The sequence below is a fragment of the Osmerus mordax genome, chromosome 15 (genome assembly GCF_038355195.1).
Source record: "Osmerus mordax isolate fOsmMor3 chromosome 15, fOsmMor3.pri, whole genome shotgun sequence".
Taxonomy (NCBI): domain Eukaryota; kingdom Metazoa; phylum Chordata; class Actinopteri; order Osmeriformes; family Osmeridae; genus Osmerus; species Osmerus mordax.
The window spans coordinates 6,867,161-6,891,519 of NC_090064.1; the positions used below are offsets into that span (position 1 = coordinate 6,867,161).

At 47.9% G+C, this 24,359-nt stretch overlaps 1 protein-coding gene across 1 annotated transcript in view; it reads right to left on the minus strand.

Annotated features, from left to right (window-relative positions):
* Positions 1–22,780, minus strand: part of LOC136957972 (netrin-G1-like) — a 63,199-nt gene extending 40,419 nt beyond the window's left edge. The window contains exons 1-3 of the mRNA XM_067252189.1: positions 22,754–22,780; positions 21,480–21,823; positions 18–84 (exon numbers count right to left, since the gene is read on the minus strand). Coding sequence (XP_067108290.1) covers positions 18–84; positions 21,480–21,823; positions 22,754–22,780 — 438 coding nt within the window. The remainder of the gene's footprint in view (positions 1–17; positions 85–21,479; positions 21,824–22,753) is intronic.
* Between the last annotated feature and the right edge of the window lie 1,579 nt (positions 22,781–24,359).

Genomic DNA, 24,359 nt, shown 5'->3' on the forward strand with positions numbered 1-24,359 from the left:
CCATGAAAGTGACCTACTGTGACCGCCTGACTACGGACCACCGCCCTGGAGGAGGAGGGGCGCGGATGAAAGGGCATGCTCACCCTGGAGGACGGGGGAGGGGATATAGGGGTGGGAGGGGGTATACGGGATGGGAGGGGGGTGGGAGGGGTGTAGGGGGGTGGAAAGGGAGGATAGGATAGGGAGGAAGGGTGGGTGGGGAGTCAAACGCTGATGCGAGCGGTGTTGGCGCGGTGACAGTCCTCACGGCGGGGGGGGGGGGGGGGGGGGGGGGGGGGGGGGGGGGGGGGGGTCCTGGCGGCTGGGAGCTTATGAGGGCAAGACGATGGGTAAACGTCTCGCTGTCACGCCCACCGCACCACCCCGACGCCGTTTAGGAGATTCATGAGGCCTGAAACAATGGCTGGGGATCTGACCCTCGCCCCCCTTCGCTGTGTTCACGGCGTATAAAAACAAATTTATATTCTATTATCTTTTACACGGCGCTGAGGGCCCCGCTGTAAGCCTCGCTCGGCAGATCCGACGCGCTCCTCTCAGACTCGGGTGGGTCTTCGGAGCGCGTCGACGCGTCGAACTGCACCTTGTTTTACGTATATCTGCGCGGAACGCTAAGCACCTGCCCGATGTTTTATGCATGGTCGCTAATGTCGGGATGAATTATGCATCGCAGGTAGACTGGAGCGATTGCAAACGACGCACGCATGCAAACACTTGGAACGTTTATTTTCAAGTCTGCAGCCAATTTTTAGTGTATTTTTTTCTTTCTTATTTCCCGTTGAATTTGTTTAGAAGGTGCGGCTATTGTATGCTAAAAGCAGGCACGTCATGCCATCATAGGATGTTGCTTTGGGTTGATTCCATGAGAAAAACTGACATGAGTCAAAGATTCGACCTCTCAGAAGGTGTTTTTTTTTTTTTTGCAATAACACAGTCAGCAGTTGAATCGCTGCTCTCCCAGCTCCGATTACTTTAATGCGAGTCTGAAGCCTTGGCCCTCTGAATTAGGAACTCTGTCCTCAAAGTCTGTTAGTCAGCCGGTGAAAATACGACTTTAGCTTAATAACTTATTCCCAGGTAACTTTCTCTCTCTCTCCCTCTCACTCTGTTATTTTGTCTGGGCGTAGATGTTTCAAAGCCTCGGTCATTCCTGAGAGCAAAGCAGTGTTTTCTTTTTTTCTTTCTCAACCTATTTCCGTGACTCATACATCGATGGGAGAAAAATAAATCAAATATTCTACAAACCTGAACCTTTTTTTTTTCTGAACCTGTATTGTAAACCCGTGCAAACAAAGTCACCGCAGAATCTTCAGACAGAACGAAGAAAACCGAGCTGCATTTTTGACAACTACAGCATGAATAAATCCTCCCTAAACAGATCCTTTTGTGTTTCACAGAAGAAGACACTGCATGTACTATTATTGAGGTGTTGTTCAGACAGCATGCTTGGTAGCTGTAGCAGGATCAACTCACCAGCTAACAACCTGCCAGGTTTCTTAATAGTCCCATCAGCCGTGCTGGGGACTGAGCAAGGCTGCCTGCTGGAGATGCTTCTGGAAGCAGATTTATAGAGCCGCACCATGGCTGCTCAGCTCAGAGGCTAGCCTGGGTCACGGGGTCTGGCCACATAGACATCCCTTGTGGTCTGACACTGGCTGAGAGGGAAACGATCTCTCTCTCTATCTCTCTGTATATCTCTGTATATCTCTGTATATCTCTCTCTCAATATATATATCCATCTATCTATCTCTCTCTATGTATCTGTCTATCTCTCTATCTCTGTCCGTCTGTTTAATCTGTCTGTCTCTTATTTTCTTATTCTTACACAGGCTCCACCCATCTCTCCCATCTCCCCCTGTCTCACACCCTCGACCAGTCGCCCCTCTGCCCTGTCTCACACCCTCCACCAGTCGCCCCTCTCCCCTGTCTCACCCCCTCCACCAGTCGCCCCTCTCCCCTGTCTCACACCCTCCACCAGTCGCCCCTCTCCCCTGTCTCACACCCTCCACCAGTCGCCCCTCTCCCCTGTCTCACCCCCTCCACCAGTCGCCCCTCTCCCCTGTCTCACACCCTCCACCAGTCACCCCTCTCCCCTGTCTCACCCCCTCCACCAGTCGCCCCTCTCCCCTGTCTCACCCCCTCCACCAGTCGCCCCTCTCCCCTGTCTCACCCCCTCCACCAGTCGCCCCGCTCCCCTGTCTCACACCCTCCACCAGTCACCCCTCTCCCCTGTCTCACACCCTCCACCAGTCACCCCTCTCCCCTGTCTCACCCCCTCCACCAGTCGCCCCTCTCCCCTGTCTCACCCCCTCCACCAGTCACCCCTCTCCCCTGTCTCACCCCCTCCACCAGTCGCCCTTCTCCCATACCCTGACGGATAACCCCAACAACAACAGCGCTGCTGTCCTGCATGAGCTCGCCCGACAGATGAGAATCCCTGTCCCCTTGTACAAAGAACCAGGGAGAGCCACCGAGAGAGCCCCTTCCTCTGGGGGGGGGGGGGGGGGGGGAGAGAGCCCCTTCCTCTGGGGGGGGGGGGGGGGGAGAGAGCACAGCCTCCTGGAGCCGTACCCGGGGGCTGAGGTGGATCAGAGCGGAGGAGCGGCAATTAGGGAGGGATCAGCGAGAGAGAGAGAGGTCAGGCCAGTAGGACGGGTGACTGTCAGTACTGGATGGGGAAGAGGGGGTTTGAGATTTCCACGGAAACACGGGACTTACGTGGACACGTTTGATTCCTGTTGAAATGGTTTGTATACCTTTCAATGTCAGGGGAGACGGCGGGTTTTCAAGGACAGCTGTTTCCCTTAATACAAGAATATATACTGTATACTGTTTATTCTGTATATACAGTATCTATAGTGTATATATATATATATACACAGTAGATACTGTAGTAGAGTATATATAGATAGATAGAAAGAGAGAGGGAGAGAGACAGACAGAGAGAGAGAGAGAGAGAGAGAGAGAGAGAGAGAGAGAGAAAGAGAGTGAGAGGGAGAGAGAGATTCCCATAAGAAAGAAATGATGTGAAAGGATACAGAGGATCAGTTTTACCGACATACAAGGATCAATACTGAGCCCTGAGCATCCACACATGGATGTTTATCCCCCCCCCCCCCCCCCCCCCCAATCACGCCATTTAAATATGTACGAGCTATCGGCAGGTGTCGCACGCTTGGGACGGCGTCATGCCTATGACGTGCGGGGGACCAGGTCCTGTTAGCTGCCAATAACACCGGGCTGCTGTTAGACTGGCAAGCGGCCTCACCTCCTCACACAGACATGGGGATCTCAATCAGACCCTGTCAAACACCCCGGCACTCATTAGCAGCCCACACGGAGACGGAGAATCTCCCTTAATTAAGGAGAGCCGTGCGTGTCTGGGCTCTCTGTTTTCCAGACCAGGGCGTACAGTTAGCACAATATAATTACCTCGGGACCACCGAGGGGAGTGTGTGTGTGGGAGAGGCGTGTGGGGGTTGGGGGTGGGGGGGGTTGGAGGTTGGAGGTTGGATATCAGGGGCATTAGGGAAAAAATTCCAATCAGTCGACGTCCATGCCGTTTTCTGCCGGTAACTCCTCTGTGATTCATAACGTTTTCAGTTCTGCGGTGCGAGGCGTCTCGGGCAGGAGATTTCAGATATTTTTTTTCTTCTTTTTTTTTCGAAAAGCCATGGCTTTTTAGGGATGATTAAAATCGATACGGTTGTAAACGTCGGCATTCCCGGTGAGGATATCTAACTGCTTTTGGTGTTGCTTTATATTCAGCTCCAGGCTCCTCCTTAGATCAGGGAAGGGCTCCTTAGTCATTCTACTGGGAGGCCTCCTCCTCCTCCTTCTTCTTCTACTACTTTTTTTCACCTCGGGATCGGAGGAGATGATTGACACATGACTCTGGGGAAAAAGAGCTCAGTTCTTTTCCTTTCTGCGGGCTCACGCACGCACACACACGCACGCACACATACACACAGATAGACAGACACAGACACAAACAGACAGACACAGACACACAGACAGACACACACAGAAAGGCAGGAAAGCACGCACACACTGCCACACACAGACTTTACACACCGGACACATAAGCACATGAAGAATCACGTGTCACTGCAGACACACGGACACATACGGTAGTAGCTTGCCATTTCGCCTCCTGGACTCTGAGTCCTGTCCACAACAACATCCCATGCACATAGAAAGTATCGTTCAATATCCTATTAACAATGCAACGCCGTTTCAAAACGTGTCCCTATGGGTCTTGTCAAAAGTGACAATCCACAAGTAATACATCGCAACCACTCGAACGATGAAACATTCAAGAGGATCCACTTGATTCTGTCACAAATGCAGATGTTCAATTCCAAACTCCCAGCCCTCACACTGAGAGCACAGGCTCACCATGAGGACCGTTTCTGGGCTCTTGACGAGCTGCCATTAAAAAAGCAACAAACAAAAGAGAGAAAGACGGACAGAAATAAAATAAAAAACTCTCAAATGGCCACAGGGAACCGCTCCTCTAATCAACTTCACTCCGCTGAAATGAAAGATGAATTAAACACTCTGTTACTGATTAATTAAACCAAGCAACTCAAACTAATGACACAACACTGACAAAATATGGGAGGCAGGGCTGGGGGGGGTCCTAAGGAGTCCGTATTCTGGTAAGGATGAGGGTAAAACACTGAAGACGCAGCCGAATGAGCATTTCCTCTGCCGTGTGATCCATTTTACAGTACATTACATTTAGTAATTTTTTAGCAGTAAAGTAAAGACATAGTAGATGCCATCGTTGTTTCCTAACCACCACCACAGCACAGACGGTTAAACTGAAGCTTTGCGAATATTGTAGATCAAGGGAATGTCGGTTGGTGTGGTTCAAATAGTTATCTTCTCATAGTAACATAGTAGCATGCAAAAGAATATACTGTGGTATGTATTCAATCTTTTGAGATTCAATGGATTTGCTCATCCGTCAGCTACACTGTCAAAGTTCCTACTGTGAATCATGCTTGCTTAGTCAGACATTCTGACAGATTGATACGTATCTACAATCCCCACCCATTACAATGAGCACTTGCAAAAGTCTCACCAACTACTAGAGAGAGAGAAAAAAAGAAAAACTTTTCCGTCAGTTTAGAAGTAGGCAATCCTGAAATATCCCCCGGAAATCCTTTTTCTGGTGACACTGATGTCACAAATTCCCCAGCAGCTTTGTTTTGGAGCGTCTCCTCGCAAAAGCTTACATTTGTACAGTCAGAACATGTCATCTCCCATGCTTCCAGAAGCCTCCGCCTTTGCTCCTTCCCCTCTCATCTCTGTGCGATGTTCCCTCCTACTGATGTGTACACTTATTCAATTTCCCATTCATTGTCAAACTATTTCTCGTTTCCTGTTGGCTTGTTCTGTTCCACCCCCATACCTGCCTGTCTCCACGGTGCCCCTGCTCATACCTCTGTACTCGGGATTGACAGACATGACATTGCAGGCAGAGATGAGGAGCAGGGATTGTATTTCTCGGAGCTGGAACATCTTAAAGCCCTTCTTGGTGTTCTGGTGCTAACCACATATCCAGGGTCTTCCAGTCTCTCTCTTGCTCTCTTTCTATGTCTCTTTCTCTCTCTCTTTCTCTCTCTGTCTTTCTCTCTCTGTCTCTCTCTCTCTCTTTCTTTGTCTCTCCCTTCCTCTGTCTTCCCGTCTTATGTCTTTCAACATTTCCGTTCCAGTCAGTCAGACAGGTAAGGTGGCCAATGCGAGCACTTCCTCGACACTCCAGCAGGAGCCCAGGCAGCATCTTATCCCCGGCGCCGTGTCCTCCCCCCTCCGCATCGCACACCTCACCACCTGGCCCAGCGACAGCCCGCCCGGCTGGCCCACATTTCAGCCCATCCTGGAACGTTCCAGGAAGACAGGGCCACTGAAGGAGTGTGAAATGCCAGGTGCTGGTAAGACAAGTGTGAAGCGTTTGACAAATGCTCGTGGCACAACACTCGAGCGCGGTATGGAATACTTCGGGGCAAACGTAAGGGGATTATTAACGTGATGTACAGCGCAGTCAAAGTCAGTCAAACGGGTATTTCGTGTAAACATACAACACCGGCAAGAACCGGCTACTCCGCAACAACGCCAACAGTCCTCGAATGTCTATTTCCTTTCCTCAGTAAGGGAGTAGTCCCTGAACAGACTCCTCCACATCAGTAAAAGCATCTTCATAAGAATAATTCAGGAGGGTCGTGTCTCTGGTTACCTCTGACTTTGCAGCGGCACCAGGAGAGAGGGCCGGCTGTAATGCACACTGCTCAATACCACAGATGCTATCTCTGCTGAACTAGGAGCCCGGAGGCGGGGTCCATGGCGTGTGAGACTGTGTGTGGGGTGAGAGCTTGCGGTGTGAGTGAGACTGTGTGCGTGTGTGTGTGTTTGTGCATGTGGCGCGAGCGTGTTGCGGCGCGAGTGTCATCTCTCGCCGGCTGAGAGGAGAGCAGTCACGTGTCTCCGGTCCCTCCTCTGACCTCCCCTGTCGCTCGCGGGTCGAAGGTCGACCCCTCCCACAGTCTGCAGGCTGCGGCCGGGGTCGCCCGTCAGTCCCAGCAGGCCCAGGGACGTGCGTGCGCACTCACTCACACACTTCACACTCAGCAGGTCTGCACAACGCGCATGTCTCCCCATCACACAGACTGAATCAATACATGTTCAGGGCACAGGTTAGAGGATTGAGTGTTTCACTACGAACCCCCTCCCCCCCACCTTCTACACACACACACACACACACACATACACGCACACAGCATACTTCCACTAATATCAACATGGAAGACTGGAGACCCACGTTTGCGGCAGTGTGTGTGGAGCAAGACTGGCGTGCATGCGTACGTGCACACGTGTGTGTGTGTGTGACGGAGAGAGAGGCTTCACATGGAGACCCGGAGAGAGCGTGTTTTGGCAGAGATGTGAGGCATCCCTGCCAAACTTCCACCCTGTCTTCACTTTTTAATGGATATACGACTGCCAATACAGATAATTAAATCAGGTTACTGAACTGCAATACCAGCACATAAGCACTGCTGGGCTACGTGACAAATACATGTTCGTTCAACTCAACATACAGGGTCAAGGTAAGTAGGTAATATTTCCAAGACAGATTTCCAAGAAAGATTTTGTCCAAAATCCCTTAAAATGCATGTGAACATGACCGAAACATAATACACGATGAATATGCTTTCTACGGCATTAACTTTCCAAATGTATACGCTAAAATAAAAGTTATTTATCCAACCAAATACCCAGAGACGTGTCTGTCTGTGCTACATACACACACACACACACTCACCACCCCCACCCCCCCTCCCACCACCACCCCCACCACACAGACAAACTGCCACACACACTTTACAAACAGACCACACACACACTGACCGTGGAAGCGAATGTTTTAACACAAAGCACTTTGTCCTTTCAAAAAGCGAGACTGAGGAAATCAATTTGTCTGTGCTGGTCATGTATTGAAACGGCCAGCAGAGCCACATGGATCTGACCCGGCTTGTCTTTACAGAGCACTAGCATGACGTCCGGGCGGATGCATCACAAGCACACACCAGCGATGTACCGAAGGGTACAACTATGGCCGATACACACACAGACAATCACACATCGACCTGTTCACTTCACTAGACTGTGGTGTGATCCACACACTGTCGAACGCCATTCTTGCTGCAGGGACAAGCGCATGATGTCCAACATAAAAGAACACTGCAACATTTAACCATCAAAACAGAGCCCCTTGTCAATTCGAATGAAATAATTACAATATTATTGAACATACAAAGAAAACAGTTTTACATTTAGTCATTTAGCAGATGCTCTTATCCAGAGCGACTTACAGTAAGTACAGGGACATTCCCCCCGAAGCAAGTAGGGTGAAGTGTCTTGCCCAAGGACACGTCATTTGGCACGGCTGGGAATCGAACTGGCAACCTTCAGATTACTAGCCCGACTCCCTCACCGCTCAGCCATCTTTGACATCTGACAATTTTGACATAGTTGATATTAGTGGCACTTTAGATTCAGGCGCTTGTGATAAGCATTCATTAATAGGTAACAAAGCCTTAGTAAGTTAAGTAAGTTGAGTCTGTTGGCTGAGCGGTGAGGGAATCGGGCTAAGTAATCCGAAGGTTGCCAGTTCGATTCCCGGTCATGCCAACTGACGTTGTGTCCTTGGGCAAGGCACTTCACCCTACTTGCCTCGGGGGAATGTCCCTGTACTTACTGTAAGTCGCTCTGGATAAGAGCGTCTGCTAAATGACTAAATGTAAATGTAAATGTAAGTTAGTCTAATTAACATATTTTTGTTAATAAACATCTTATAAGGGGCTTTTGACGATTAATTAACATGGATCTCATCTTACAATAACCCTAACCCAAGCCCTAACCCTTACTTGTATTATTAACACACAGTATATTATTATTAACAAATAAGAATGTTAATAAGCATCTTATAAGGGTCTTGCAACCTATTAACTAACGCTCATTACCAACACCTGGGTCTGAAGTATTAACCAAATTATTAGCATTTGATTCATCTATTAGTATATATGAAAGAAATCGTGTGAAACTCAGCCCCTGTTTTGGTCTGATTGTGAGCTGTGAGTCTGGAGCCCTCCGGTTGATACGAGGGCTGCCGTTTGATTGGATTCAAAAGGCTCCGATCTCCTGCGAGCTGTGTTGTTCACCCATGTCACAAAGGTGCCGCATGCTCCAGAGAATTTAAAGAGGCTGAGCCAGGGAGGAAGTGAGGGAGGGAGGGAGGTTAGAGGTGACACCCGGAGAGTTTTTCTTGTCGTCGTCTGAACGCGGGAGGGAGGAGGGGGGGGAGAGAAAGAGAGAGTGAAATATGAGGTGACTCCTCCTAACCAGCACCCTCACTTCATGTGTTGAGCAGATACGGTCATTAACTAGGGCTCTGGTTAGCTCCTCCCCCTGGCCTCAGCCTGGCGCAGTGTCGCCAGCCTGTGATTGGCCAGAGTCGTGTCACTCACACATCCATCCCCAGCATGCGCCGACGTCTCTCCACTTAGCAGAACCCTCCAGCCAGCCCTCCCGTCGTCACAGGAGGGCAAAGGTGTTGACTGCTGTTAACCATCCCCCAACACACACACACACACACACACACAGACACACACAACAACCCCCCCAACCCCCCTTCTCTAACCCTCAGGTCACCCCGCTTAACAGAATTGATGGTCGGCTTTTGTGTGTGTTGCAGTGGGGAAGGATTATGGTGTTGCGCGCAGGTTTCTTCTGCTGTAGGCTGATTAAATATCGTTGTCTGTTACCTTCTCAACATTAGCTGATTGATCTACGCACTCCATTTACAAGGGTGTAGAGGCGTGCTTCATGACAGTGCGGTGATAAACGTGATGTATTCTCATAATGTTGCTGTCATTTAATGTAATGATTGTGCTTCCAGTGATTTAAACGTATGAGTTAAAGCTTGCAAACATTAGCATTTCCCAATGGAGGAAACAGTGTAAAGTTTAATATAGCCGACACCACCAATCAGTAATAATCATGACGCTCTACTTGTGTTGCTAACTTACAGTGCTCAATTAGAGGAGTCAGGTGGCTGAGTGGTGAGGGAATCGGGCTAGTAATCCGAAGGTTGCCAGTTCGATTCCTGGTCATGCCAACTGACGTTGTGTCCTTGGGCAAGGCACTTCACCCTACTTGCCTCCGGGAGAATGTCCCTGTACTTACTGTAAGTCGCTCTGGATAAGAGCGTCTGCTAAATGACTAAATGTAAATGTAATTACAAGTTCCAAAGCTCAAGATAAATACAGTGTTGGAATAACCCTAATGAAGGCAGCCTACATTTTCCGGCAAATTCATGGGGTTTAAGACCTTCAAAACTGTCCACAGAACATCAACCATCTGCTACTTCGACAGCAAAAAGCGAAAGTATCCCCAATGTGATATTCTCCTTCCCAGTGGAAAGAAAAAGAGAGGGAAAGGATCAAGTCTTTGCACTCTGAGAATACCCATTCGTTCATTTGAGACCGCACAACAAAGGAAAAACATGGCTGACTGGGTGACAGCTGTCTCAGTGACAGAGGTATTATCAGGTGGGTTTTTAATTGTTATGCTGGAGGCAGCCAGACATCCAGAAGGGCTGGAGGAGATGTTATGTGGCTGCCAGTCACACGTATATCTTCCTGTTGTTTTCACTGGGCCCTCGCTGAAAGCTCTCTGATGAATATTCATAAGTTGCACTTGTAGCTAAAGAGAGAAAAGACAATGCCCAGGGCTTGTGCAGTTTTTTAACAAAGGTAACACAGACATCAGTGTTGTGTACCTGGGAGAACTGCACTGCCTTCGTGGGAGCAGATCCATGGCAGAAAGCAAGGGCAGCCCTTTCGGGGCAGGGACGACATCTCGAAAACGTCCGAAGCGATAAGAGTGTATTTTTCACAAGCCCCGGACCAACTCGTGTTCAAAATTGCCGCAAATAAAACGGCGGCTGGATGTGTAGACACCGTCTGTCTGGGTCAGGAGTCTAATCAGGCCTCCTTTAAGTGTGGCGAACGAGCGCAAGAGCAGGAAGGACACCAATCACGCCCGATGAAGGGAGATAAATGGTCCGCTTCCTTAATAACAGTCCTAGACCGGGTCTCTCTTTGTGTGAAGAGTCCTCTTGGCTGAGGCTCTGACAACATGCAATTATGAATCCTTTCTTCTCACCCCTCCAGAGATTGGATTCATTATTCATACCTTCCGCTTCCCCCTCCGCCAGGTAACTCACCGCCGTCCCCCGGTTCACGACGGAATGACAGTGCGCCGTGTTTTCAACACAACTCCGTCTGCCTGGTGTGAGTCAGCTAGAAATAGCATGCCTGTTGTATCATTCACACCGAAAACCACAGAAACGGCTTCGACGTGGGACGGAGATGGGGGGAAAAAACGACATTTAAAATATTACGTCTGGGCGCCTGCTGTGGTATTAATGTGTTCCTTAAGCCGGACATTCACAGACACGCTCTGATGACATGTAAATAAGTTACTATGAATGATACATAGCGGATACTCTGTCGACACCCTTACATAATCTAAGTGAGTTGACCTCTCCTTCTAGAGATCGGCATCCGCTAAGTGAGTCCAAAAGCAGAAATCGGAAGACTACTGCCAAGTCAAACAGCTACTTTCCAAAGGATGGCTGCTATGCTAATGACTTCCCTGTAAACACAGAGCCCGCCATATGCTTCCCTCCACCTACACTTCCCAGCAGGCATTGCCCTGTCGCAGCAAGCCTGCTTGCTGCTTGCCTGCTGCCAACGTTTCACTGGCTGAGAGCTTCTCGCAAGGCAGGCATCCAGTCAGCACAATGGTCTGACACCCAATTTGAGCAGCCAACCGCACTCAGTCCAAATTAAACCAATATTGTGTCGATTGATGATCACACAAAGATAACATCCTTCCTTCTCTACTTCCTTCCTTCCTCTTCTTACCTTCCTTCCTTCCTCCTTTCACTATTCCTTCCTTTGAAATGCTCCAATTATCAGCACCCACCCCCAGTAACCTTATCTAGCAGAGTTACCTGTTAACACTGACGCACTTCATGTGATTATACCGCAACAGTTTTCAGCAAAACTGTTCTGTGTGTCTTGCATCGTTTGAAAACAGGGTTGGTATTCTGAGAAACCTCTTCCTGCATCCTCAGTCCAAAGGTCCTCGTCAAACCTTTTTCTTCGAAATTGATTTTGCATTCACCTTTTGCGGCATGCGGAATCAATTCAACGTGGGGAAAAACCAGCAGTTGCGAAACAGAAACCCAACAACTTCCAACCAAGACTGTTTTGTGGTAAATCCTGTGGGTTGGCACGGAGACCCGACTGTCGGGCTGTTTTCATCTCCTGGCAGAGTCAAGACACCATTGCTCTGCCACATGGTGCTCCTACGAGCACACACTCACACACACACACGCACAGACTCACAAACACTCATTCACTCACACACACATACAAATGCATGCGCGCACACACACACACTCACTCACACACACACACACACTTTCATGATCCATTCTCCAAGATCAGTCCCCTGAGCTGAAAAGAGTTGCCATCAATACCGCAAACGAGAGCTTCCATGCAGCCGTTATCAACCATGTCTCCATGAGGAAAAAGGGATTTGCTTCTCATACGTGGAGAGAGGAAAACTAGAGTTATTCAATATCTTTAGACACGGTTTATGTAATCCTACCTCCATAGGGGTGAAAACTCTGGAGAACCTGGCCTGATAGGATTTTGAGACTAATGGTAATCATTTGCTTAGAACATGTGTTATGATTTGGAAAAGACTGGGGGTTTTGCAATGACGTGGCCAATGAGGTAGGCCTTCTGGGTTTATTCTATTTATATACAAATATGCAATACACACTCATTTACATTAGGCCTACATCTATCTCGAAGGTCACACTGGGACTGATTACCTCAAAATAAACAAGAGGAGGATTCGAACATGCACCTATTGTAACTTCTCTCTTCACCACAGGGAATGTTTTTGTAGGGAAAAAATACTTACGAGAACTAATTAGGATTATTAGTGGGGTGTAATTTATCCAACAGGGAATAGAACAAATTGCTTAGTTGTACCAAAGCCAAATCGAAAACGAGAACAGAATTAGTGGCTGTCTCAGCAAAGGGGATTTTATGCCAGTTGCATTCGTGATACAAGCTTGGGATAGAATAGGGAGGGAACCTCCAACGAGGGAAGAGAGCAAAGGAATGTGCGGTTGTGAGATTCACCGACTCCACTCACATCACGGAGAGATTTGAAACTACTAGACTAAAACAAAATCTCATCCAAAGAAGGATTATGACTTGTAAAAGAAAAGATCTGTGATTCGATTTGAAAACGTGAAACAGAGTGTGCCGTTTATGGACCCGGGATGTGATGATGATGTGACCTCGCAATGCATTTCCAGGGTAATATCAACTGTAGCCTGAAAAGAATATCAAAAAGGCATGGACTGGCTTTCATGACAGTATTTGAAAGATCAAAACCCTGGCTTTATTCCGTCTATGAAAGCACATGCTGATAGCAGGACGTGAGCGAGATGGCCCATTCTCTAACTGAGTAAAAGCTCTCGAGGTTATGAAAGGGAACCGTCCAGTGAGGGAGTGGTCATAGCAACCGTGGACGACACCTAATGTCTTGGTGTCTGGTCGTTTGTCACAGTCAAATGACGTTTATGCCAAGAAAGTTCATTTCGCGTCATTAAAACAGAGCTATCAGAGCAAGAACAATGTGTAGAGGGCAAACATAGTGCTCGTCCACACATCTGACACGCACAACTATCTGAATCAATTCATGTACAAATCACAGACATGTCATTTCCCCTACAAATCCAGCCAAGACTTTCCGTAGATAGTCACGTTTACAGATTCTATTTACAAGGTCGTCACACAGGAGCGATGGACAACCGCTGTTTGGCGTGTGGTGACAATCACCACAAGTCCAACCAATAGCTAATTAGGGAGAAAAACCCAGTGTCAGGAAGTCTCTATGGAGAAGTTTAAATGCCAGCCCCTGTATCTCTCTTGCCCAGAGGCCACAGGACCTGCAGACACTGCAAGTCCAGACTCAATTTACCGATTAGACTCCTGTCCTGAGCTGGGTAATAAAATGCTAACCATCTCAATATCCAGCCTAGTAACAACATCACCACCTTCAGTTTGATTCAGCTTTTTAGTCCTCTTTCCTCCGGGAAAGAGACCGCAGCTCTTCTCTTCGGTTTAATCAGAGACGAGTCACTGAAGGGAGACTCCTGGGTCTCTCCTAAATTGCTGGAGACGATCTCGCTTGCGCGATAACTGCAGATTTATGTCCGAATTAACAGTAAATAGCTGCCCTGGTTTCTGGTCTTTAATTAAGCAAGCACATATTCTACACTGTCCTTTTCACTGAGCGATATCCTCCGTGGGACAGATGCTCGCTTACGGGGCAACTTGCTTTTCTGATACCAGCATATTTACCATATGTGTAAAACTGTGCTCACGGAAAGGGCAACTGTATATATTTAGCCTAAACCCAGAGAAGCATATGGGATAGGCTGTTTTCTGTCTGATTTGAACAATCCTTCAGCTGTAAAAAAAAATATAAATAAATAAGAAAAACTTTCACCTACTCAGTGTGTGTCCTTTCTTCCAGTGCAACTTTATCTTTTGATGGTCCAAAAGACAAAAAAAAGTCCCACTCACAACAATTCGCTAATATATGAAAAGGCTTTGTCAATAGAGACGGAAAAACACATCACAAATCGATCACATTCAGCACAAAATGTCATTATACACATGCTTCTCAGGGAAGCACTCTGTATTTGATTTCCAGTTCTGATAGCATTGCTATCGATTTAGAATGTGCTCCCTGCTCACCATTGGGCCAGACACAACAGATCATTGGATTTTTGATCTGTCAATCATGGTAATCTGAGGGGCTGTCTAGGCCCAGTCGGGGTGAGCCGGCCAGCCCCTGCCACTCCTCACACGCTGCAGAGAAGGAGGAGAGGACCTCAAGGCCAACCCGAGAGGGGGAAACATTCTTAGAAGGAAGCCAGGGGAAGAAAAAAGAAAGCTTTCCTCAGCCCTTGTGAAAGCACATTCTTCACATTTCTTCTTCTTAAAAAAAAAAAAATCCAGATTATTTTCTTTTCTTTTTTCCCTCTAAGTGAGATACTTAATATCACGTTCATTTGTAAGGTTTACGTTTATTTTCCTTTTCTCTCTCAGTGGTCATTGTCAAGCATGCTTTGTTATTGATTGTAAATCTTTTGTAAATGGATTTGTTTATTTTACCTATAGGATACTTAGCATTCCAAAGTGACTGGCTGTTTATCTCTGCTTCTGTTTCACAAATGGGGTTGTTTTGACATCCGAAAAACCACATACTAGCATTCATCTTCTACCTCGTTGGACCCTTCAAACACACACACGCACACGCACACAAATGTCCCCTCAAATAGGTTGTTAATAGGCTCGTCGGCAGCAGAATCGTCTCCCAGACTGCACGCCGTGTCTCTGAACACAGCCTTCTGCGACCCCCTACTATTGATCCTAATGAGGGATGTGATCACGCGCTCTTAAACATTCCAGACACGTTTTTATCTTTCTCCGTTCCCCCAATCCTCATAAAGTAAATCATAGCGTTACCGTGTGTGCATATCAGCACGTCATCTTCTGTTAAGACGATTCTAACTGCGCTCCAGCTCTTATGGAACATGTCTGCGGCCAGGTCTAGCGTATGTTATCAGCGGTAAAAGAAGGCATCTGAAAGTCACTGCTGCGTCGTGCGACACACCGAAGCGTGGCGGCGCCGTGAACGCTAAGGGGACAGCCACCCCCGAGGCACTAACAGCAATTAAAAGTCAATGGATCCCTAAACCCTCATTCTGATGGGCGACCACTGTAAAATGGCTATTATTAGAAACCGCATACACAGAGGGGGTTTGAGACAATAATTTTCCATGCGCTATGAACTGTGAAACGCAACAAAAAAAACCCTATTACCATGAGAGGGATTTGGCACTCGCCCCGCATTAGAGGAAGAGAAAGAGGAAAAATCCTTAGTCATAATACATTTAAAAAAAAATCCCTGTGTCATAGAAATTCATGCAAGCTCCAAATGGTTGGAATGGGTATTCTGGGAATATTAGCATGTAAACAATGTGATTTTTTGGTGTGACTGGAAGTCGATATACAAGGCCTTGACAGCTAGGCATCTTTAAAGCATTATGATAATTATGAGACTAATCCAATGGAAACCGATGATTTCCCGAAATTCATGGAACTGTCATTTATGAGGATATGATTTTATATGATTTGGAGTAAATATTACCACTAAATAAATTGAATTTTGCTGTCTCCATGCTATCCGAGATTGATAACGGCTTCTTATCAGTGAGACTATTCATGTCTACAAAAAAATATGAATACAATATGTCTGACATCTATGGCATGCGATACAGTAGTCGACCTAGGCCCTACTCACATTTATCTTATTCAAACACATCGCTTAACGTTGGAAACAAAGACAAGCCATTCACGATAATGGAAAATTTCCGCTGTTTGATTCCCTGTTTCCGACACACCGCTCATTTTACCACAAGGACAGCAAAGGGTGATATAAGCTTGAAACAGCACATAGCGGGAGGGTTAAATTGAGGAAGCACTCTCCTATCTTTTTTAGACAGCACGCACGCTGTGGCGCCCGTCGAATGCCCTTACTGGAGTTCACAGACAGGAACATCCCCAACGCTGCTAGCTCCCTTCTGTAACCGTTCTGATACAGCCTAGATAGTTTGATCTGTTTGACTGCTCCAGGTGAATGACGATGATGACGCCAAAGATGAGGAGGACGATGATGATGGTGATCTACCACTGTCTGATGACAGCAGGAGCACATGACTAGCCTTCTTGCTCACAACATCAGTGGAGTATGTAGAACAGCAGAGGTGTTAGCATGTAGAACAGCAGAGGTGTTAGCATGTAGAACAGCTGGGGTGTTAGCATGTAGAACAGCAGGGGTGTTAGCATGTAGAACAGCAGAGGTGTTAGCATGTAGAACAGCAGAGGTGTTAGCATGTAGAACAGCTGGGGTGTTAGCATGTAGAACAGCAGGGGTGTTAGCATGTAGAACAGCAGGGGTGTTAGCATGTAGAACAGCAGGGGTGTTAGCATGTAGAACAGCAGGGGTGTTAGCATGTAGAACAGCAGGGGTGTTAGCATGTAGAACAGCAGGGGTGTTAGCATGTAGAACAGCAGGGGTGTTAGCATGTAGAACAGCAGGGGTGTTAGCATGTAGAACAGCAGGGGTGTTAGCATGTAGAACAGCAGGGGTGTTAGCATGTAGAACAGCAGGGGTGTTAGCATGTAGAACAGCAGGGGTGTTAGCATGTAGAACAGCAGGGGTGTTAGCATGTAGAACAGCAGGGGTGTTAGCATGTAGAACAGCAGGGGTATTGGTACAGCCGAGTCTCATCTGCACGGGAGTTCACGGACGATAGCCACGCAGGGCGAGGTGGTGACATGAAGCCTGGGAATGTGGAACTCTCTGCAGTTACTTGTTTAATGGGTTTCTCTTGTGGCAGCCCAAGGCAGGCAGATAAGAGGCAGGTCTAGGGATCGGGAGAGAGTTAGAGAATAATGAAAAAAATCCCTGACCGCCGCTGAGCTCATGCAAACTTGATGTCCGAGCTTCGACGGGGAAATGTGGAGAGGCGGCCTACTGCTCCGAGTGTAGCCTAAGCTGAGATCCTGCATTTTAGCTCCTGACACTAAAAATGTATCTACGGACAATAACTCCCTGTGTTACACTGCTCTCAAGGATATTTTTCCCTTTGACTGATTTAATTTCCCAGCAAGCCACACTTGTTGGTTAGGTTAAAGTGTGGCTTGCTGGGAAATTAAATCAGTCAAAGGGGAAAATATCCTTGAGAGCAGATTAAGATCTTGTTTGATAAATTCAATCAAGACTGGAACACCATTTTTTTGTGAGAATTATGAAAGAACAAATTATGCATAGAAACAAACTATATGGAGGCATGTTACTTGTTTATCCCGAATGTGATCAAGAATCAGAGGAAACAATCACTTACACTTCTAGCTTGGGAAATTACACAAATATGTTAACTTTGAAGCTCTCTGGGTTCCAATACACAATTTGCGTTTCTGGTGAGCACTTCAATCCGCCTCGATTCTATTCAGTCTGACAAAGATGAAAGCCAATTCATAAATGGATAAAGTCTACTTAGTAGGCTACCCCTCTGATGTTCAACAGGCCCATTGAATAAGTAATTAGTTTTTTCAATACTGTTAAAATGCTAATATTTCCAACCTGATTCCAACATCGTTTAAGTATGTCAGCATTTTTGAAAAGCCGCTTTGTGCCCTGTTTTCCAATCTCGATCCTCATGAAAATAGCATGAATAAACTATTCGATGAAATGGAATGTCAACGTTTGTCTCACAAAACACTAGATCCCGGGCAAAACTCTCTGCTATGTTCATCGAGCGGGCTGCGAATTTCAATATGAAAACAAGCCGTATTGTTGCTGACAGTGTGCTCGTTTCTCAACAAATGTCATCTCAGAGCTCTTGAGGGATGGCGCTACACGGCGGGGGGGCTGCGAGTTAAAACGGCTCCTGCCTGACGAAAAGCGCCGTAATCAGGATCAGCTTAGAGAAAGGTCAGAATTGTACATCAAAATACACCCCTAGTTCAGTGATCTTCCCCCTTTTTAATGTATCATGAGAAAAAAATCATTCACAGACGACGGAGTGTTGTCTAGACATTTTTGCTGTCTGGGATCACATGGGTTTTCATAACGTATAATGCAGTATTCCCACATCCTGTCTGGATTTTGATAATGTGGGTGTGCTTGAAAATGAGTACCCCTGTTTTATAAAAGTGTCCATCTCTATTGTCTAAATTATGTAGCATTCAGGAAAGATAAAGCCTGCTTCCCCATTGTCAGTTTATAATGACCATAATTGAGATACACCATTACCTTTAAATTACTGAAGGAGGGCTTGTCTCATTATACTACGACAGTATTTTGCTTGGCAGAACTGATAAATAGTCTGTTAATTTCCTATGTTAGATTTGATTGGCTGTTAAGCTCATCACGGTGCTACGGGAGTCGGTCCTTCCTGGTTATTATGTGAGAGGATACACACCCCCACACACACAGACACACACAGACACACACAGACACACACACACACACTCACACACACACACACACACACACACACAGAGAACACTCCCAGATGTGGAAGAGCACTCTCAGAACCCAATACGTTTGAGGAAACCACAGCCATGACACCTTTTTCCACATCCCCCTGACTAGACAATTTGATCGAGCCTGATCTCCATCAGACCCCGAGACCTCTGTTGACGCAGCTCACCTCAGAGGACCCGAGCCCAGCGGGGCCACTTCCCCCAAACTCCTTGGCATTTCCCAGTCCTCCGAGATAACTCGTATAACTAAAGGGGGATGGAGGAATCTAATAACAACGGGGGGGGGGGGGGGGGGATGAGCGCTCCAGAGTTCACGAGGGGTCAAGTTATTGCAAAGGCAAAGCCCACTGGGCTGGGAGCAAGAATAAATATATTTAAAAAAAAAACACTGGGGGTTGGAGGGGGGGGGGGGGGGGGGGGGGGGGGGGAGAGGAAGGATGGGGCGGGGGGTTTAGGGGTGTCTGGGTGCCCGGCGGGCCGTGAGATGAAGAAGGAACCTGAGATTATTAACCTCTCACGGGCACCAGACCCTGACACGCTAGATCTGTCTGTTCCCCCCCCCCCTCTCTCTGTTCTCTGTGTTTTTTTAATCCATTTTTTTTATCTTTATCCTGTCTTTGTTTCCGTCTCTCTTTCCCTTTCCCCCCTCTGTATCCTCTGTCTCTCTGTTCCTATCTTTCCTTCTCTCCATCTCTCCCCCTCTCTTTCTATCTCTTCCTCTCTCTTTCCGCCTCCCCCCTCTCTTTCCTTCTCCCCCTTCCCCCTCTTTCTCTGTGTCGTGCGATACCTTCCCAATCACAGGAAGCAGACATCTACAGTCTGATCCCACCAGCCTTGGACCCTAGGCCACGAACATGAGCACAAATCAATTAACAGAGATTGGATCCTCTCATGGCCCAGGCTGATGCTAATTGCCCGAATACTGAATAATCATACTCATAATGCAAGCTGCTACAGGCATGAGTGGCGTTATCGGCAGCTAGCTTGCTTGCCATTTCAACGTTAATTGCTCAAACATTGATTTACAGAGTCCTGATACTGCAGAGCAAATGCAAACCGATTGTCCAGCTGGCACTGAAGGGAAGGCAACAACATCATTTGCCGTAATCATCTTGTTGATTTATGCCTGTTAAGCCCGAGTCTTAACAAGGCCACTGTTAGCTAATGAGGAACAAAACGTTTGTTTTAATTGAAGAAATTCCATAATCCGACATGGGCAGCGATGTGAGTATAACTGGAAAGATACTTCGAGAAGGAATTGTGCTGCCAACCCACGGTGAGATCATTGGACTGTTTATAATACGGGCCATAATAATAATCAACTTGGTTTCATCTTCCCCCTGCTTTTCGCTTCCTTAAATAGAATATGATTATTGAACCACTGGCTATGAAATTAGGTATGGATGAGTGCTACAGCACAGGAGACAGAAATCATTCATTTAGAAAGCAGCAGAACAACTGCAATATCTGTCTCCTGGCCTGAACCAATCAGAACTACACAGTGGGGTCAAATTGAATCAATCAGGGTGCTCGATACCCCTCGGGAGAGGGAAAATGACCTTATTTGGATGATGACCTCCCGGAAATGGTGGCTAGTCGTCTCAAGCCAACCTCGGGAGTCAATCACAGAGTCAGCGTTTTCAAAAGTGCCTCTGAGATGTCGGGTTGAATAATGTATCCTATGAATAAAACACATTAGCTACAAAACATATTGAATAATTCACTTTTCGAAAAAAAAACTCCCGCACACAAGATATTAGGTCTAGAGTCACTGCATGGTTTTCATATCCTCTTTCTTACCCTCTTTTTTTTGGATCTGTTGCTCTGTCTCTCTCTTTGTCTCTTTGTCTCTCTGTCTCTCTCTCTCTCTTTGTCTCTCTCTCTCTCAGCTGGTGGTGACTGGTTTTATTCCGCAAGTTACTACTTTCTTGGAAATTCTCCCTGTTTATTTAAAGAGCTCTTGAAATTTTGAAGAGCGTATTTGTTCTGATAGAATCTTTGATGGGCTGGTACACACACCAGCCCAAAATGAATTCATCTTTTGGCAACTGCATGGCACTAAATGAAGGCAACCAGCTGGGATTTTCAAAGTGAAGAGCCTAAATGAGTAGGAAGACCTTTTCTAATGAAATGCTTCACCCTATAGGCTACACCCTCTTGTCTTCACAAAGGCACGCAGCTTTACTCCACAAAGCAAGCTTAACTTTCAAGGGTTTTCCACTCGTGTGCCTCTAATTTGATAATGACATACTGTGTTTTTGAACATCAGGATTCCGTTAATTGAGTCTTAAACTGGAAAATACACATGGTTTATGGGGGAAAAAACACACAATAGGGCAGAATGAGTATGAAAGAGAATCCTTTTTAGTTTAACAATGACATTTGGAATACTGAGTGAGAAATGCTTTGATGTTTTTTCATCGGAAACAAGGTATGAACTATATAAAATAACCTCTGGCCCAGAGAGAAATCTCAATGACTTTTAAGAGCCGATTACAGGAATATCTATGTCATATTTATCTGTCACTAAGAGTGAAACACCACTTGAAAGGAGGATACCCTGAATGTGTTGAATGTGTAGAATCACACAAACACACGCCGACAGCCGTGTGTGTTTGTGTGCATCTCAAGTGGCACTCAACCCTTAAAACAAAACAGAAGCGGCAACCGGAAGGGGTCGCCCGGTGACGACAACCCGACCTCTCCGGATCCCCACTCACCAGGGCGCAGTAGGTCTCTGGGGGGTCCCCGCAGGTGACGTTGGGGGGGTCCACGCTCACTTTCAAGTACTTGGTCATGTCGGCCGCCTCCGGCTGGCAGGCCATGTAGTCCCAGGTGAGGCCTTCGTCCGTGTACACCTGCGACTTACACACGTCGTAGTGGCCCCACGCCGCTGGGTAGTGCTGCATTGCCGCCTGACAGAGGCTGGCCCACGCCGCCTGCAGCGCCAGCGCCAGGGGGAAGAAGCGCATCTCCGCTTCCTGTCGGCGAGCGGGGTGCTCGCGCCGGGGGGGGAGGGGGGCGAAAAGGGCGGGCGGGCTCTTCTGCGGAAAGGTCCACGGGGGAAAAACACGCCGCACACGGACAGAGACGCTGAGCAGGTTTTTTAGGATGTAATCCGAGCTTCGCTGAGAGGGGTGCCGGGGAACGATGGGAGCATGCCGGCTTCCTGTTAGCGGCTTGGGGGCGGCGGGCGGGTCGTTGCCGGTCCGGGTCGGGGGGTGGAGGGGGGGTGGGGGGGTGGGGGGTTGGTTGTCACCGGCCCGAAGAGCAGATAATAGGAGGAGAGGATGGAGGAAGGAGGAGGAGGGGGGGGCAGGAGCTGACCCCTGACGGAGACGGGCGTTCTGACACGCTGACGGAGGGATGAGTGACGGGTGCTCTCAGCCTCGTCCGCTGTCAATCATGGCCTCGTCCTCCCTGCAGCCGGCGTCTGTGGGGAAACAAGAGGGGGAGAGGTTGAATACCTTCGCGAGGGGATCGAGTTTCGACAGCGACTGAGCATTAGCACAGGCAAGGGGATGGAACGTGTGTGTGGCGGGGGGGGGGGGCACACAGACCCCCCCTCCCTAACAAAGCTGCCAGGATGGTGTGAGGTGTTGATCACAACAGGAGGATTGGATAGCCAAGGCAAACTAGATCCCACTGTTCTCACACCGGGCCTACACCCTCCATCCCCACCCTCCGCCCCCCAACTGACATCAGGGCACATTTGTTTATCACATCTAATCAGTTCTACCACAGGCAACCTCGACCGGCACACGCACTAAGATCGACATGTTTTAACCGAGCGCAGAGTTGAGCGTCTGTTCACAATTCCAGTGAGAGTACAGGCACAGTCATGTGTCTGAAAGTACAGGCAGAGTAAGGTGTCGGCAGCCCTAACAATGTAGCTATTGAAAGAACATGAATGTTCACAGCCCGAGCTCTTTCTAATGAAATTACAGTCTTCATTCAAGGCTGAAATGACTCACGAGAAAGCCTTCTATAGGAGGTGCCATGACCCGGCTCAGAAGGTGGTGCTTCTGACGTCATAGCACACGTTGAATGTGAACAGCATTCACGTCAAGGTTCCACTCACGCACTGTAACCATGCCAGGGCGACCCTGTCAACAGTCTGGCCAGTACGCCTTCCAGACATCAACCTCTTGATTGTTAAACACGCCGTCTGTATTCCGAGCTTTGCCCTCCTCCTGATGAATCACCCAAGCTGGACGGGCCAATCAGCACTGGAGTTTAACCTTCAAACGGTCGCGAAAAGCTTAGGATTGCATCCGGTTCGTTCCTAGTGTGAGAGTGGTCCTCATCCCGCGACCAGGCTGGGAAGAGGCTGAGTCGTACCCTAATAGAGACAGACTCAGCCCGGCCTTTCCTCCCCCAACAGTGGCCTTCCAGGTAGGTAATTGATAGAGACTTTAGCCAGGCGTCTGAGGGATTGAGATGTGGACGCTTTATCGCTGGTTAATCATTCAGCCGAGTCAATGGAGCTGCTGACCCAACACACCTCTTACTCCTCTGTGATCAATTAGTCCTGCCTGGCCACAGGCACTGTTCAGCTCCTATCGTCTGGAGAGATGCGGGCTAAACTCTCCCCTGTTAATCTGCCGTTGTGCTGGCAGGACTGTCTTTGGTAAGCAGTTTCGCTTCACTTACCCAGCATGTCCTTCTCTTTGGCTACTGTGTTTTAGGTGCCGTGTGGAGGAAATAAGAACGCTCTGTTTGAACTGTCGCAGAGCACATTGATTCTGCTCTTTAAAATGAAGAAGCAGTATTCCGCCTGTACTGCACGTTACTGAAGATGAATGAATCCCTCGTTGGATGGGTGATGCTATTATGATGTCGTCTAATTCTCATGAGAGCCCTGTATTGTTTGTAAGGGGTATTCTACCACAGCAGCAGTCAGCGAGGTGCAGAGAAGATTGATCAAACTACCACAGGTATACAGGATCTTTCCTAATATACCTCAACATAGATAACTGCTCCTTTTTCCTCGATCCAAAAGCCTAAAATTGCTCTTTTAAAATCCACCCCTTCAATCCGGACGACTATCATCCACAGTTATGCTGGCAGGCCCTCAACTTACCTACCACAGAGAATAACGAAGGAGGGATACGGAGTGATGGAATGGACAAAGACGAAAGGGCGGAGGCGGTAATCGAGGCCCCGGTATTTTTTTCAAGGTAGAGAGAGACTGAGAGAAAAGCAAGAAATAACACTCCGTTTCAAACGAAGGCGTGTCACCGGATCAGCCACGGGCAGGTGAGAAAGCAGCCAATCAACAACCTGCAGCACTCTGGCGCCCTGCTTCGATCCACAGACATGGTGTTACCATGTCAGGGAGAGAAGGGAAGGGGGGGGGGGGGGGGGGGTGAGGGGAGGGGAGGGGGGGGGGGCAGGTGCACAGAGACGGGTCCAGAAACCAGGGCTAATGAGAGAACAGTGAAAGCGGTGCTGGATAAGGAGCCGGCACATTAAAGATCACAAGAGCAAGGTCATTATCACTCTCCACAATCCAGACTCTGGTCTGTCCACTCATTACCCGCCACTTAGAAGCCCGAGTCCCACCGACAGGGCAGGGGA